The sequence below is a fragment of the Pelodiscus sinensis genome, chromosome 12 (genome assembly GCF_052426305.1).
Source record: "Pelodiscus sinensis isolate ZL-2025 chromosome 12, ASM5242630v1, whole genome shotgun sequence".
NCBI lineage: Eukaryota > Metazoa > Chordata > Testudines > Trionychidae > Pelodiscus > Pelodiscus sinensis.
In genome coordinates this window covers 1,751,380-1,763,703 of record NC_143063.1, presented here as the reverse complement: position 1 = coordinate 1,763,703, position 12,324 = coordinate 1,751,380, and the positions used below count along the sequence as shown (strand labels likewise).

At 65.3% G+C, this 12,324-nt stretch overlaps 1 protein-coding gene across 1 annotated transcript in view; it reads left to right on the top strand.

Moving 5' to 3' along the window:
- Positions 1-12,324, top strand: part of FA2H (fatty acid 2-hydroxylase) — a 45,497-nt gene that overhangs the window by 18,253 nt on the left and 14,920 nt on the right. The window contains exon 2 of the mRNA XM_075940693.2: positions 5,009-5,101. Coding sequence (XP_075796808.2) covers positions 5,009-5,101 — 93 coding nt within the window. The remainder of the gene's footprint in view (positions 1-5,008; positions 5,102-12,324) is intronic.

Genomic DNA, 12,324 nt, shown 5'->3' with positions numbered 1-12,324 from the left:
AGAAGGGAAGCAAAGGGACTCGATGATGAGAGATCTATGGCCTGCATAAGGACAATAAGGAAGAAGTCTGTTAAGAACCAAAACAATGGTATTGGTGCATTACTAAATGGGAATGGTAGAATTATTGGAAATTCAGAAAAGGGAGACATGTTCAATAAATTCCTGTTCTATATTTGGGAAATAAACAGCTGGTGTCATAAAATATGCTAAGAATCTCTCCGTTCCAGTAGTCTCTTAGGAGAATGTTACACAGCAGGTGTAAAGCTAGACACTTCTAAATCAGCAGGCCCAGGTAACTTGTATCCAAGAGTTTCAAAAGAGCTAGCCGAGGAGATAACGAGACCAAGGTTGTTGGATTTTTTTAATAAGTCCTGGAATGCTGGAATTTCCAAAAAAGTGGGGGAAAGTTATTGGATAACAGAGGTAATTACAGACGTGTCAGTTTTGCACCACTCCCAGATAACATCAGTCAGTGATTGGCATGGGACTTGATTCATCAAGAATGGAAAGGAGGGAACGTAACTCATGCCAATCAATAAAACCGGGTTTAAAAGCTGGCTAAGTGAGAAGTCTCAATGCCTTTGAACAGGCAGTTACGCTCAGACAGGTGTATCTTCTAATGGGGCCCTGTGGGGAATTGCTTCTCGTTAATTTTTATTCTCTGGCTTTCTCTCTGCCGATGGCCCATGAGCGGGGGAGTGATAATGAATGCAGCCGCGTTGCCGAGAGAGTGGTTTGGATTGTGGGGCACGCTGGCGCCAACAGGCAATCTGCATGTTCATGCCGCGAGGTGTAAATGTGTGCCCCTAGGCCAGGGGAGTGCAGGCCAGGCTCACGGGGGTGGCGAAGGGGAGCTGCTGTTCTGGGAAGCAGGGATTCTGGAAGCGGCAGTGGGGATCAGCGGAGCGGGCGCTTCCAGTGTGATGCTGCGGACCGGAGGACTGACGCCGTCTTGGGGGGGACGCATGCAGGGGGTGTTCAAAAGGGTGCAGAGCTAGTCTGTCCCGGTGCGAGAACCCTGCGTCCAGGCCCGGTGCCTCCAGGTGCAGCAATGTCGTTAAACCGGAGAGGGTCCCGCGAAGAGCCAGGAAACCGGTGGAAAGATTAGAAAACCTGTCCCGGTGACAGATGCCAGTAACGTGACCCACTCTGCTGAGCCAAGCGACAGTTAAGGGGCAATGGGGTCAGTCGGTTAGTACTAAAGAGCCAATGAACGCTCCAGTCTGGCCGAGGCCGGTGGCTGGCCGTCGAAGCTAGGCCCATTCAGACCGGCGGTGGAGATGTGCATGTTTAACCGGGTTTCCCCCACTGGCCCAGCTTACCTAGAGGCCTGCTGGATCATCCATCACTGACCATATTGAAATCCAGACGGGCGGCTCCCTGGGACGGCTGCTCGGGGAACTCCTCGGGGTGGCCTGTGCTCCTCAGGAGGCCAGAGAGACCCTCCCATGGTCCCCTCGCACCTGGGAGTCTGCGGCTGGACGAAGGAGCCCGTTGGGACACGCGACAGGTGGGATGCAGGTGCCCAAATTGCCTGCTCCGTGGACAGCCTCCTGCAGGCCCCCAGCCGGGCTGGGCCGAGCTGCCTCCCTGGGAGCCAGGAGGGCTGGGTGCTGCTGAGATGAGGCCTGTGCACAAGCCACGGGAGGGTCACGCTCGCTGGAAGGGCTGGGAGTGAAATGCGGCTGACCATGGAGGGACCTGGAGGAGTGACTAGGGCACGGAGGGGCGCCTGCCAGCGTGGAGTGGGCCACGTGAGTGGGCCTTCGTCTCTGTGGGCTGCAGCAGCCCACAGTCCCCTCCCCCACACTTCCTGGGCACGGGGCCCCGCACTTACCTATTTCTCCTCCCCCCCCCCCGATTCGCACATGTCTGTGCTCCTTCCCCTCCCTCCCAAAGCTAGAATGCCAGGGATCAGCTGGTCGTGGCGTTCCAGCCCTGGGCGGGAGGGGGAGGAGTGCGTTAGGGCTCTGGAGCAGGGCAGGCAGTGCGGTGCTGTCGGGAAGGGGGCAGACAGGGGGCCGGAAGGGGAGTCCAAGGGGTTAACCTCCTACCTTGCCATCCCTGTGTGTTCTTGCTGGTGACTGTTGACTCTGGTTCCAGGCACCGCAGAGCCAGGCGCAGACCCGCTCCCCGTACCTGCCGCGCTCCCAGAGCCGAGACGGAGGAGAACAGGGACGTCGGCTCTGACGCGCGCCACGGGGCCCCCTCTGTAGCACCGTGGGCTGGAGGACGCCTGCCATGCCCGGCTCTCGACCTTGGGGGGGGGGGACTCCTGCTCCCAAAAGCACTGGCTCCCGGCAAGCACTAAGCATCGCTCCGGGGCGTGTCGCTGCAGCGGGCTTCTCCGGGGCTCTGACGGCTCTCCACTGGCTGCTTGAGTGTGGGACTCGCCTTTCCCAAGATGGGTCCCTGCCTGCCCCCCATGCCTCTGTGGGGTGAGGGCTACTCCACTGGCCTTTGACCCCCGCATCCCCTTTCCTTCCCCAGCCAGCACCTTGGAGGGACTCTTCCCTGGGGGCGTTGGGTGGGCGAGCCGGCTGGCAAGCTTGCTCCAAGGCTGGAGGAAGAGTTCACAGGCTACAACTAGTTAGTTGTCAAGCGCTGGGGAGAGTTGGGGGATGGGGGGAGTGGCAGAAACGTAAAACGCTGCAACGGATGGAGGCGGGGCGGGGCGGTTCGGCCGCTGGCGGCTCTGGCCTGACCGTTGCCGGGGCCCCTTGGTGCTGAGTCCAGCCAGCTCCGGGCGCGGCAGGGGGTTAGGTCTGCTGACGCTTGCGGTCCCTCCTGGCTGGGGTTCAGGGTTCAAAGCCTTGCACGCGCGGGCAGGGAGTTGCTAGCCGCACAACGCTCTCTGGGTGGCTGGCTTGGCCGTGGACAACGTGCCTGTAACTTTTTCCATCCGTGTGCGGAATAAATGATGTGCACTGAGGCTTGTGTGAATGTGCACCCCCGTCGGAAGAGAACCCCTTGCTGTGGCCGTTCCATGGTGATTTACGTGACCAGGTCTGGGGGGGGCAGAGCACCCTTGGTCTGCCTGGGAGTCCGGCTGCAGGCTCTGAGTGACCAGCTGGGCTTTCCGCCGGGCGCGCTCTCGGATGGGAAGATCCCTGTTGGCGCCTTACAGGGGCGGCGGGGATCAGAGGCAGGGGCAGGTGCTGCCTTCCCAAAGCGTTGGGCATGGCCCCGCCCCCCCCCCCCCCCCCGCTTTAGCGCAGCTCCAGGGCTGCCCTGCTCCCTGTGCTCCAGGGCTGGGGAGCTTCATGGGGGGCGGGGGTTGGCTCCTGCAGGGCGGGGCCTCGGGTGGAAGCGGTGGGGCCGGGGGGTTGCCTCCCCACTAGGTTCATCCACTGCCCATGGTGCATGGGGCGAGGAGGCGAGAGGGAATGGGGCAAAGCTGGCGCCGCTCTGGCCAAGGGCAGGGCAGTGGCCGTGGCTCCGGCTGGCACTGCCCTGCTCTGATGAGCTGCTCGGCCGTGGCGTGGTGGTCGGGGCACAGAGCCGACTGTGCTGAAGCCAAGCGTGTATAACTTCCCATCTGCAGCTGTGTTGGTGGGAGGTGTCGCAAATTGGAAGGGGTCCTTTCCGGCTAGTGGTTAGCTGGCCAGGCCCAGGCATGGCTGGGCCAAAGAGCCGTGGTGTGGGGCAGCGGGTCCGGCCCGGCCCAAGTAGCAACCCCTCTCGACTTTGAAACTAACCGCCGGTGAAAAGTCCAACTTGGAACACGGTCATTTAGATTTATCGGAGCCAAACACGGTTTGGATTTGGGGGCGTGAAAACCGCGGTGTTTGACTCTTCTCGTCTCAATTTTTCCTGGGAAACTTTTTCCAAATCTGATTGTTGCAAGACGAGAAAATTGTTTCCCAACCTGATTGAGTAAAAATGATTTTCCTCCGGGGAATACAGTTGCGCATGGCCAGCTGTTTCAAAAGTGGAAAGCAACGCTACCTGGCGCTCCGCTGCAGGCATGTCTGGGGGACAGCCTGCTGCCCGGCCTCGGGGTTTCATCTGAGGGGCTGAGCCATGCATTTAGAGTGGCTAAAATATTTTTTCACAAGCGATGCCGGTGATTTTTGGCTGTCCATAAGAACGGCCGTACGGGGTCAGACCAAAGGTCCTTCTAGCCCAGTATCCTGTCTGCCGACAGTGGCCAGCGCCAGGTGCCCCAGAGGGGGTGGACCGAAGACAATGATCAAGCGATTTGTCTCCTGCCATCCCTCTCCAGCCTCTGACAGACAGAGGCCAAGGACACCATTTTATCCCCTGGCTAACAGCCTTTTATGGACCTAACCTCCATGAAATTATCTAGCTTCTCTTTAAACTCTATTATAGTCCTAGCCTTCACAGCCTCCTCTGGCAAGGAGTTCCACAGGTTGACTACGCGCTGTGTGAAGAAGAACTTTCTTTTATTAGTTTTAAACCCGCTCCCCATTAATTTAATTTGGTGTCCTCTAGTTCTTCTATTATGGGAACTAATAAATAACTTTTCTTTATCGGCCCTCTCCACACCACTCATGATTTTATAGACCTCTATCATATCCCCCCTCAGTCTCCTCTTTTCTAAACTGAAAAGTCCCAGTCTTTTAACCAAATGTCCAACATTTGAGAAGCCGCAACAGGGCTTTTTGGACAACACTGAAGGCTCATTTGCTGAATATTAAGGTTCCTCAAGTTAGACTCTTAGACTAGAGAGGTTCCCATGTGAATGCAGCTGCAGAAAAACATGCTCAGAACTCAGTGACTCCCGTGTGAAGCCTTTTGCGTGAGACTTACAAGACTGGGAGCCGAGGGGCGTGTTGCCATTTGTCATGTACCAAAGAACGAGATTCTAGGCTGGTTTGACGGCATGAAACTAGCGTTTCCCCAATGGGTAGGAAATCTGCTCTGGGAACTTAGTAAAAATCCTCACTAGCCCCTTACTGGGTGGGTGTTGGCAATAAAACGGAGGCCTCTGGCTCCCTGCGTGTGCGCTCTCATGAATGAAGTTTGTTTTTGGTCTTGTCTCTAGAGCCTTCTGGAGAGCGAGAATCCAGTGCAGTCCGCTGCTCGGCCGCCGAGCCATGGGATGGATCCGAGGTGCAGAACGGTAGATCTGGACACGGTAAGGAGCGGGCGTGTGGCACAGCATGTGCTTCTCAAACACAATTACTCTCCCCGGGCGATCTCCAGAGGTTCCGGTGTGTGATCCCGGGTCTGTGTGGAGCACCTGAGCTCTCCCGTCTCGCCTGTCCCAAAGGAGCACTGTGCAGATCCCGACCGGGGCAGAGATGCTCTAAATAGACTCGAGGCCGGACAAGAATAGATTCTGCGCAGCCCCTCGAGGTCATAGAATCCTAGAACCCTAGGGCTGGAGGAGACCTAAGGAGGCTTCAAGTCCAGCCCCTGCCCAAGGCAGGACCAATCCCAACTAAATCAACCCAGCCAGGGCTTTGTCAAGCCGAGACTTAAACACCTCTAGGGATGGAGACTCCACCCCCTGCCTAGGGAACCCAGCCCAGCGCTTCACCACCCTCCTAGGGAAATAGTTTTTCCTAATCTCCAACCTGGACCTCTCCCACCACAACTTGAGACCATTGCTCCTTGTCCTGCCATCTGTCACTACTGAGAACAGCCTCTCTCCATCCTCTTTGGAACCTCCCTTCAGGAAGCTGCAGGCTGCTCTCAACCCCCCCCCCCTCACTCTTCCCTTCTGCAGACTAAACAGACCCAAATCCCTCAGCCTCTCCTCATAGTCATGTGCTCCACCCCCTAATCGTTTTTGTTGCCCTCCACTGGCCCCTCTCCAATGTGTCCACATCCCTTCTGTAGTGGGGGGCCCAGAACTGGACACAATACTCCAGATGTGGCCTCACCAGAGCTGAATAAAGGGGAATAATGACATCTCTGGATCTGCCGGCAATGCTCCTCTTAATGCCCCTAATATGCCATTAGCCTTCTTGGCTACAAGGGCGCCCTGGTGACTCATCCCCAGCTTCTCACCCACTGTAACCCCCAGGTCCTTTTCTGCAGAACTGCTACTTAGCCAGTCGGTCCCCAGCCTGTAACTATGCTTGGGATTCTTCCGTCCCACGGGCAGGACTCGGCCCTTGTCCTTGTTGAACCTCATCAGATTTCTTGTGGCCCAACCCTCCAATTTGTCTAAGTCACTCTGGACCCTATCTCTGCCCTCAAGTGTATCTACCTCTCCCCCCAGCTTAGTGTCAGCCGCAGACTTGCTGAGGGTGCAATCCATCCCCAAGTCCCATGGGAAGGGGCGGGCCTGGAGTCCCAGCGTCGGCGCCGGCCCCACGGGCGTTGGAGCAGGCACACGCGTTGCAAGGCGCGCCGCGGAGCCTTGGCTGGGTCTGGCCGGAGGTGACCGTAGTTGGGGCGCTTTTCCAGCTGGTGAGGGGCCAGCTTATTTGTTTAGCTCCCGGGGCTGCCGCTGTCTGGGAGGCGTGGACCCAGGCTGTCCAAACCAGGCCCTCTCTGAGAAGGGGGCTGAGGGTGGGCGGCTGGTTCCAGGCGGTATTCCAGTCGTGGCTTGGACTTCGTGGCGTTCCACCCTCCAGGCCCCGAGGCGGCAGCAACGTTCACCACTTGGCTGTTGTCTCCTGAGCCGTCGTTGGGGGAAGGGAACGCCCGTGTTGCTGCGTGGCAGACGTGGCCTTGTGGTGTCCACGGAACCGTGGCGCAGCTTGGCTAGTGCTGCAGGCTGCCCAGCGTGGCCAGCCCCAGGCGTTCAGAACCGGAGGCAGGCCCTGGGCTCCAGAGAGATGGGCACGCGGTGTGGCGAGGAACTGGAAGCGTCTGGGGCCGTTCGGGGCCGAGAGGCCTTCCCTGAGCACTCTGGGGCCAGGGCCAGGACGCTGGGCGCCATTCAGTGGCATTCCTGGTGGTTGGCTCGGGCAGCCAGCCAACTCACCCTCGGGGCTTTGAAGAGCACTTGGAATGGGATCCGGTCTGGACAAAGATCCAGCATAGGATCAGGGAGCTGCGGGGGGGCTTGCTCTCATGGATCTGGCTGTCTGGGACGTGCCACCCGCAAGGTCTGCGCGGCATCCCCTGCCTTCCCCTAGCCTGTGGGGGCCGCAGCTGCCGGCTGCTTACGTGCGGCATTCCCTGGGGCCTGCCCTTCACTGCTGAGAACAACCCGTTTGCCACATGGGCACCAGGGGCAGATCCTGGCTCTTGGAAGAGACCGGCTGGCGGCTGAGACACCACGTGGGTGCAGCGACCTCGCTGGCACGGGGCTCCGGGATTAGCAGATGCACATCTCACTGCACGGGTGGCTGCCTCCCTTGCACTAGTGTGTGCCACGTGCTACAGAATCAGGTGCTAGGCATGCACTGACTGGTGCTCTCCGGTAGCTATTGGTCTTGGACACCGGAGCCTGGCGGGGCTGGCCAAGAGGCGACGCCCCTTTGACCTGCTCCTTTGTAGGATTCCTGCTGTTAGCTCTCCCACCCAGGAACTGCCGCCCCAGCACCCCCCCCCCCGGACGTGAGCTCGCGCCTGGCCTCGGACACGCGCCTGGCGCACCCAGATGGCTGCTCTCTGGCAGGCCGGGTCCCTCGTCCACGCCCGCCCGCTGCAGAGGGGCCGGGCACCTTGGGCAAGGGCTGTGCCTGCTCCCTGGCACAGCTCTGGCAGCCGAAGCAGACCGCAGCGGCCGCGCCTCTCGCCCATCGGAAAGCCCGCTCCAAAAGCAGCTGAGCCCACGGGCCTGCCCCGCCCCCAGCACTTTGCTCCCAGGTGCAGCCGGAGGCGGGGCTGCCTCGGAGAGCCGTCACGCTGCGTGCACGTCTCCTGCCGGCCCGCCCTGGCACAGGCACCGCGGTCGGTGTCGAAAGCCGGGTGGTGTCGCTTCTCAGCCTGGAGCCCTTGGGCTCCTCTGATCCGCCGCTCCTGCCCCGCCTCGACCGAAACCGAAACTCCCTCCCTTGGCTGCGGTCGGCCCTGGGCCCCTCCCATGCGGCGGGGCGGCCACGCGGGTCCCGAGGGCGCAGTCCTTTGGCCAGAGCTGCTCTGACGCCTGGAACGTCCACTCCCAGCGCGGCGGCCCTCGTCCTCCCGCCTGCAGCCCAGCGGCCCCTCGCTTGCAGCCCCAGAGCCGGCAAGGCGGCAGTGCGCAGCACGCTCCCCCGCCCGCTTGCTTCCTGCGGGTTTTACCGCGAGGCCGCTGCCCACGTGGGATGGACCAGCGCAAGCTGATGCCCAAATCTTAGTCCTGACGGTGCCGCGGGGCCCTCATCGGTTGTGGGGCAGAGCTGTAAGATGAAGCACCCGGGCGTAGCGACCAGCCGGGCTCTGTCTGAAATGCATCTGCGTGGGCCTCGCTGGGGCGCCTCTGCCGCCGGCTGTCGGATGAGCCTGGAGCCTGGCTGAGCCGCTGGGCCCCGGCGAGAGCTCTGCATGGGCGCCCCGGCCGAGAACCGGGCCCCGGCGAGAGCTCTGCATGGGCGCCCCGGCCGAGAACCGGGCCCCGGGGAGAGCCCTGCATGGGCGCCCCGGCCGAGAACCGGGCCCCGGGGAGAGCTCTGCGCGGGCGCCCCGGCCGAGAACCGGGCCCCGGGGAGAGCCCTGCATGGGCGCCCCGGCCGAGAACCGGGCCCCGGGGAGAGCTCTGCGCGGGCGCCCCGGCCGAGAACCGGGCCCCGGGGAGAGCTCTGCGCGGGCGCCCCGGCCGAGAACCGGGCCCCGGGGAGAGCTCTGCGCGGGCGCCCCGGCCGAGAACCGGGCCCCGGGGAGAGCCCTGCATGGGCGCCCCGGCCGAGAACCGGGCCCCGGGGAGAGCTCTGCGCGGGCGCCCCGGCTGAGAACCGGGCCCCGGGGAGAGCCCTGCGTGGGCGCCCCGGCCGAGAACCGGGCCCCGGGGAGAGCTCTGCGCGGGCGCCCCGGCCGAGAACCGGGCCCCGGGGAGAGCTCTGCGCGGGGGCCCCGGCCGAGAACCGGGCCCCGGGGAGAGCTCTGCGCGGGGGCCCCGGCCGAGAACCGGGCCCCGGGGAGAGCCCTGCGCGGGCGCCCCGGCCAAGAACCGGGCCCCGGGGAGAGCTCTGCGCGGGGCGCCCCGGCCGAGAACCGGGCCCCGGGGAGAGCTCTGCGCGGGCGCCCTGGCCGAGAACCGGGCCCCGGGGAGAGCTCTGCGCGGGCGCCCCGGCCGAGAACCGGGCCCCGGGGAGAGCTCTGCGCGGGCGCCCCGGCCGAGAACCGGGCCCCGGGGAGAGCTCTGCATGGGCGCCCCGGCCGAGAACCGGGCCCCGGGGAGAGCTCTGCGCGGGCGCCCCGGCCGAGAACCGGGCCCCGGGGAGAGCTCTGCGCGGGGGCCCTGGCCGAGAACCGGGCCCCGGGGAGAGCTCTGCGCGGGGGCCCTGGCCGAGAACCGGGCCCCGGGGAGAGCTCTGCGCGGGCGCCCTGGCCAAGAACCGGGCCCCGGGGAGAGCCCTGCGCGGGCGCCCCGGCCGAGAACCGGGCCCCGGGGAGAGCTCTGCGCGGGGCGCCCCGGCCGAGAACCGGGCCCCGGGGAGAGCTCTGCGCGGGGCGCCCCGGCCGAGAACCGGGCCCCGGGGAGAGCTCTGCGCGGGCGCCCCGGCCGAGAACCGGGCCCCGGGGAGAGCTCTGCGCGGGGGCCTCGGCCGAGAACCGGGCCCCGGGGCTGCAGCATGGCAGGTGACGTGGACTCATCTGCATCCGATTGGATGCCCGCCACTGTCCGTCTGGAACCGTCCACATCCCTGCAGCCAGGGGTGTCCAGGGCTGGGCCCTACGGTGCCGCCCCTGGAGCGCGGTCGGGCAAGGCACCACCGGGAGCCGTGAAGGCCGAGTCCAGCCCCCTCCTTCGAGGCCGTGCACGCTCGCTCCCGGCCCGCTCAGCGTTCCGCGGCTGCTCCCGGCTCCGACCCGCCGTGGGAAAGCAGCAGGAGGCGGTGCTGGAAAGGGATTGGACCAGCCCTCCCCGCCCCCCAGAGGAAGGGGGCCGAGTGGGTTCCTAGGGGCGCTACTCCAACGCTGCGGCTGCATTTGGAACCGCGAACCGTGTGCTGCTCTTCTAGAGACCGGGACCTGGGGGATCCGCGCCGGGGCGCCACCTGCTGCCCCCAAACGGGGTGGGAAGCACCGCAAGGCTCCGCTCCCCCCCAGCGGCAGCGCCCAGGGTGGAGGGTAGCGTCTGGCCAGCGAACGCTGCGGGGTCGGCCGGGGCAGTTTGGCCACGCGTGCAGCTGGGGGCCACGCCACTGGCGCGTTACGTTGGACAGCCGCCATCCGGAGGGCACGCGCTAGGGCGGGCCGGCCCGCAAGCCCCTCGCCGATGCGCGGAGTCCGCCCAGGGCGCAGCTAAGCCACAGCAACTCGTCTGACAAGCTTGGGCGTTTGGGCAGGGGGCCCGCAGCAGGTGAGGCAAGCCCAGGGTGTAGTCCTGGCAATTGGCTAATAGGGGGTGTGTGGGCGGGGTGGGTGTGCGTGTGTGCGCGCGTGTGTGTGTGTGTGTGCGTGCACACACGCACATGCTCAGTCTCTAGCACTGCGGGGGGAGCACACACGCTCGTTTTCTCTCCCAGCCCCAAGAGAACTCCCTGGGCCACGTGCGGGCATAGTGGGCTTGCAAAGCGAGCGGGGCCAGCCCGTCACCCTCCCGGAGCCGAGAGGCCTGGAAGTGGATTTCTCCCATGGCTCCAGAAGTCACGTGAGCGCCCCGGCTTGGCCAGGGGTCGGCAGCTGCCCAGAGGCAGCTTCTTTGCTCCTGTTTGGAAGAGAACTGGCTGTCCCAGAGCTCCTTCCCCGCCCCCCCCCACCCCCCAGGGTCCTGACCCGAAGCAGCACTGCCCTGATGCGCCGGGGGGGCGCCAGGCTGAGGATGGGCCCCGCTGTGCCGGGGGGGCGCCAGGCTGAGGATGGGCCCCGCTGTGCCGGGGGTGCCAGGCTGAGGATGGGCCCCGCTGTGCCGGGGGGCGCCAGGCTGAGGATGGGCCCCGCTGTGCCGGGTGCGCCAGGCTGAGGATGGACCCCGCTGTGCTGGGGGTGCCAGGCTGAGGATGGGCCCCGCTGTGCCGGGGGCGCCAGGCTGAGGATGGGCCCCGCTGTGCCGGGGGGCGCCAGGCTGAGGATGGGCCCCGCTGTGCCGGGGGCGCCAGGCTGAGGATGGACCCCGCTGTGCTGGGGGTGCCAGGCTGAGGATGGACCCCGCTGTGCTGGGGGTGCCAGGCTGAGGATGGACCCCGCTGTGCTGGGGGTGCCAGGCTGAGGATGGACCCCGCTGTGCCGGGGGCGCCAGGCTGAGGATGGGCCCCGCTGTGCCGGGGGCGCCAGGCTGAGGATGGACCCCGCTGTGCTGGGGGTGCCAGGCTGAGGATGGACCCCGCTGTGCTGGGGGTGCCAGGCTGAGGATGGACCCCGCTGTGCTGGGGGTGCCAGGCTGAGGATGGACCCCGCTGTGCTGGGGGTGCCAGGCTGAGGATGGGCCCCGCTGTGCTGGGGGTGCCAGGCTGAGGATGGGCCCCGCTGTGCCGGGGGGGCGCCAGGCTGAGGATGGGGCCCGCTGTGCCGGGGGGCGCCAGGCTGAGGATGGGCCCCGCTGTGCTGGGGGTGCCAGGCTGAGGATGGACCCCGCTGTGCCGGGGGGGTGCCAGGCTGAGGATGGGCCCCGCTGTGCTGGGGGTGCCAGGCTGAGGATGGGCCCCGCTGTGCCGGGGGTGCCAGGCTGAGGATGGACCCCGCTGTGCCGGGGGCGCCAGGCTGAGGATGGGCCCCGCTGTGCCGGGGGGCGCCAGGCTGAGGATGGGCCCCGCTGTGCCGGGGGGCGCCAGGCTGAGGATGGGCCCCGCTGTGCCGGGGGGCGCCAGGCTGAGGATGGGCCCCGCTGTGCCGGGGGGCGCCAGGCTGAGGATGGGCCCCGCTGTGCCGGGGGGGTGCCAGGCTGAGGATGGGCCCCGCTGTGCCGGGGGGGTGCCAGGCTGAGGATGGGCCCCGCTGTGCCGGGGTGCGCCAGGCTGAGGATGGGCCCCGCTGTGCCGGGGGGGTGCCAGGCTGAGGATGGGCCCCGCTGTGCCGGGGGGGTGCCAGGCTGAGGATGGGCCCCGCTGTGCCGGGGGCGCCAGGCTGAGGATGGGTCCTGCTGTGCCGGGGTGCGCCAGGCTGAGGATGGGTCCCGCTGTGCCGGGGTGCGCCAGGCTGAGGATGGGCCCCGCTGTGCCGGGGTGCGCCAGGCTGAGGATGGGCCCCGCTGTGCCGGGGGTGCCAGGCTGAGGATGGGTCCTGCTGTGCCGGGGGCGCGCCAGGCTGAGGATGGGGCCACCAACGGGCTGTTCTTGGTGAGGTGTTGCTGCCCAGGACGGGCCAGGCTCCCTC